General features: G+C 52.5%; 1 protein-coding gene across 1 annotated transcript; it reads right to left on the bottom strand.

Annotated features, from left to right (window-relative positions):
- Nucleotides 1-420: 420 nt before the first annotated feature.
- Nucleotides 421-1,001, bottom strand: LOC112453104 (the record flags this gene model as incomplete). The annotated part of the gene is made up of 1 exon (XM_025013663.1): nt 421-1,001. A coding segment is annotated over one exon (581 nt), but the record flags the coding sequence as incomplete, so codon positions are not given.
- Between the last annotated feature and the right edge of the window lie 474 nt (nt 1,002-1,475).

Genomic DNA, 1,475 nt, shown 5'->3' with positions numbered 1-1,475 from the left:
GCCCAACAATTCCTCTCTCGCAACGGATTCGTTTTCTATCCTCAACATACCGCCCGCCTCGAAATACGTTTCGAAATCCGCGATGTGCTCGTGGCGGTCGATAGGTCGATACGGGAAGATAGAATATATCTTATAACTAGATCAACTTAGAGTAGTAAGACAAGCTAATTACATGAGGTTTTTTTTTTTGAAAAAAAAACAAGACGTGGCGATACCGAGCGTACCGCCCGCCGTGACAAGTTCATTTACAATGCTTATGCCGGAGAGGTCAGTCAGCGCGCGCCTCACAGTCGATCGGGAGTAGGCATAATTTTACGATCGGACGTTTATATTCGGAGGTCGGTGTTTTCACGGTCACCACGCGAATCAGCCCGTCAGCGCCCGCATGGCACTGTGTTACACGACCGAGTTCCCACTTACAGGGAGGTAAAGTGGCATTTCGTAACAAGACGAGTTGCCCGATCTTCACTGGCGCTTGTAATCTTCGCCATTTGACGCGTTGCTGCAAGGTGCTAACGTATTCCGTCTGCCACAGCCGCCAAAACCGCTCGGTGATGTGACGGATGATTTGCCAGCGTGACAAGCGATTCTCGTTGACGTTTAATAACGAGGGTTCCGGATTGACTGTGAGCGCGGACCCGATTAAGAAATGACCGGGGGTCAGTACTTCATAATCGTCTAACGTATCACTTAACGGTGCGAGAGGACGCGAATTTAAGCAGGCTTCGATCCGGCATAGTAGAGTCGTAAGCTCTTCGAATGTTAGCGTGTGATTCTTAAGAACTCGGCGAAGATGGTACTTTACGCTGCGTACGCCGGCCTCCCAGAGACCGCCGAAATGCGGTGCGGACGGGGGGAGGAAGTGCCATTGTACATTATCGGAGGCGATGGCATTTAAGAAATTGGGATCGTTTACTGCCGCTCGGTATGCCTTGACTAGTTCCTTGTCGGCTCCGACAAACGTAGTTCCGTTATCGGAATGCATTGACTCCGGCAATCCTCTACGAGAGCAAAATCGAGAGTAGGCGTCTAAAAATGCGGGGGTGGAATAATTTCCAACCAATTCAAGGTGGACCGCGCGCGTGGCGAGGCACACAAAGAGCGCGATATATGCTTTTCGCGAAACAATGCCGCGTCCCCCGGAGGCTCGAACCAGCACCGGCCCCGCGTAGTCGACCCCACAATGGAGAAAACTACGGGAAGGCGCCGACACGCGCAAGGATGGGAGATCTCCCATGAGCTGCTGCGGCACGGCGGCCTTTTCGCGCGTGCAGTTCACACATTTATGGAGAACAGATCGAACGGAACTGCGAGCATTTAAGATCCAGAACTCGCGGCGCAACGTTGCAAGCGTTAAATGCGGGCCTGCATGAAGGGCGCGCAGATGAGCCTGCCTAATGATTAGCGTGACTAACGGGTGAGAAGCGAGTACGATCGGATGCTTCGCGTGATACGAGAGTGGAGCGTTTCTCAGG

The sequence above is a fragment of the Temnothorax curvispinosus genome, unplaced genomic scaffold, assembly GCF_003070985.1.
Source record: "Temnothorax curvispinosus isolate PA1 unplaced genomic scaffold, ASM307098v1 QBEX01004032.1, whole genome shotgun sequence".
NCBI classification, from domain to species: Eukaryota; Metazoa; Arthropoda; class Insecta; order Hymenoptera; family Formicidae; genus Temnothorax; species Temnothorax curvispinosus.
The sequence above is the reverse complement of the archived record's forward strand: the minus strand, read 5'-3'. Positions and strand labels throughout refer to the sequence as shown.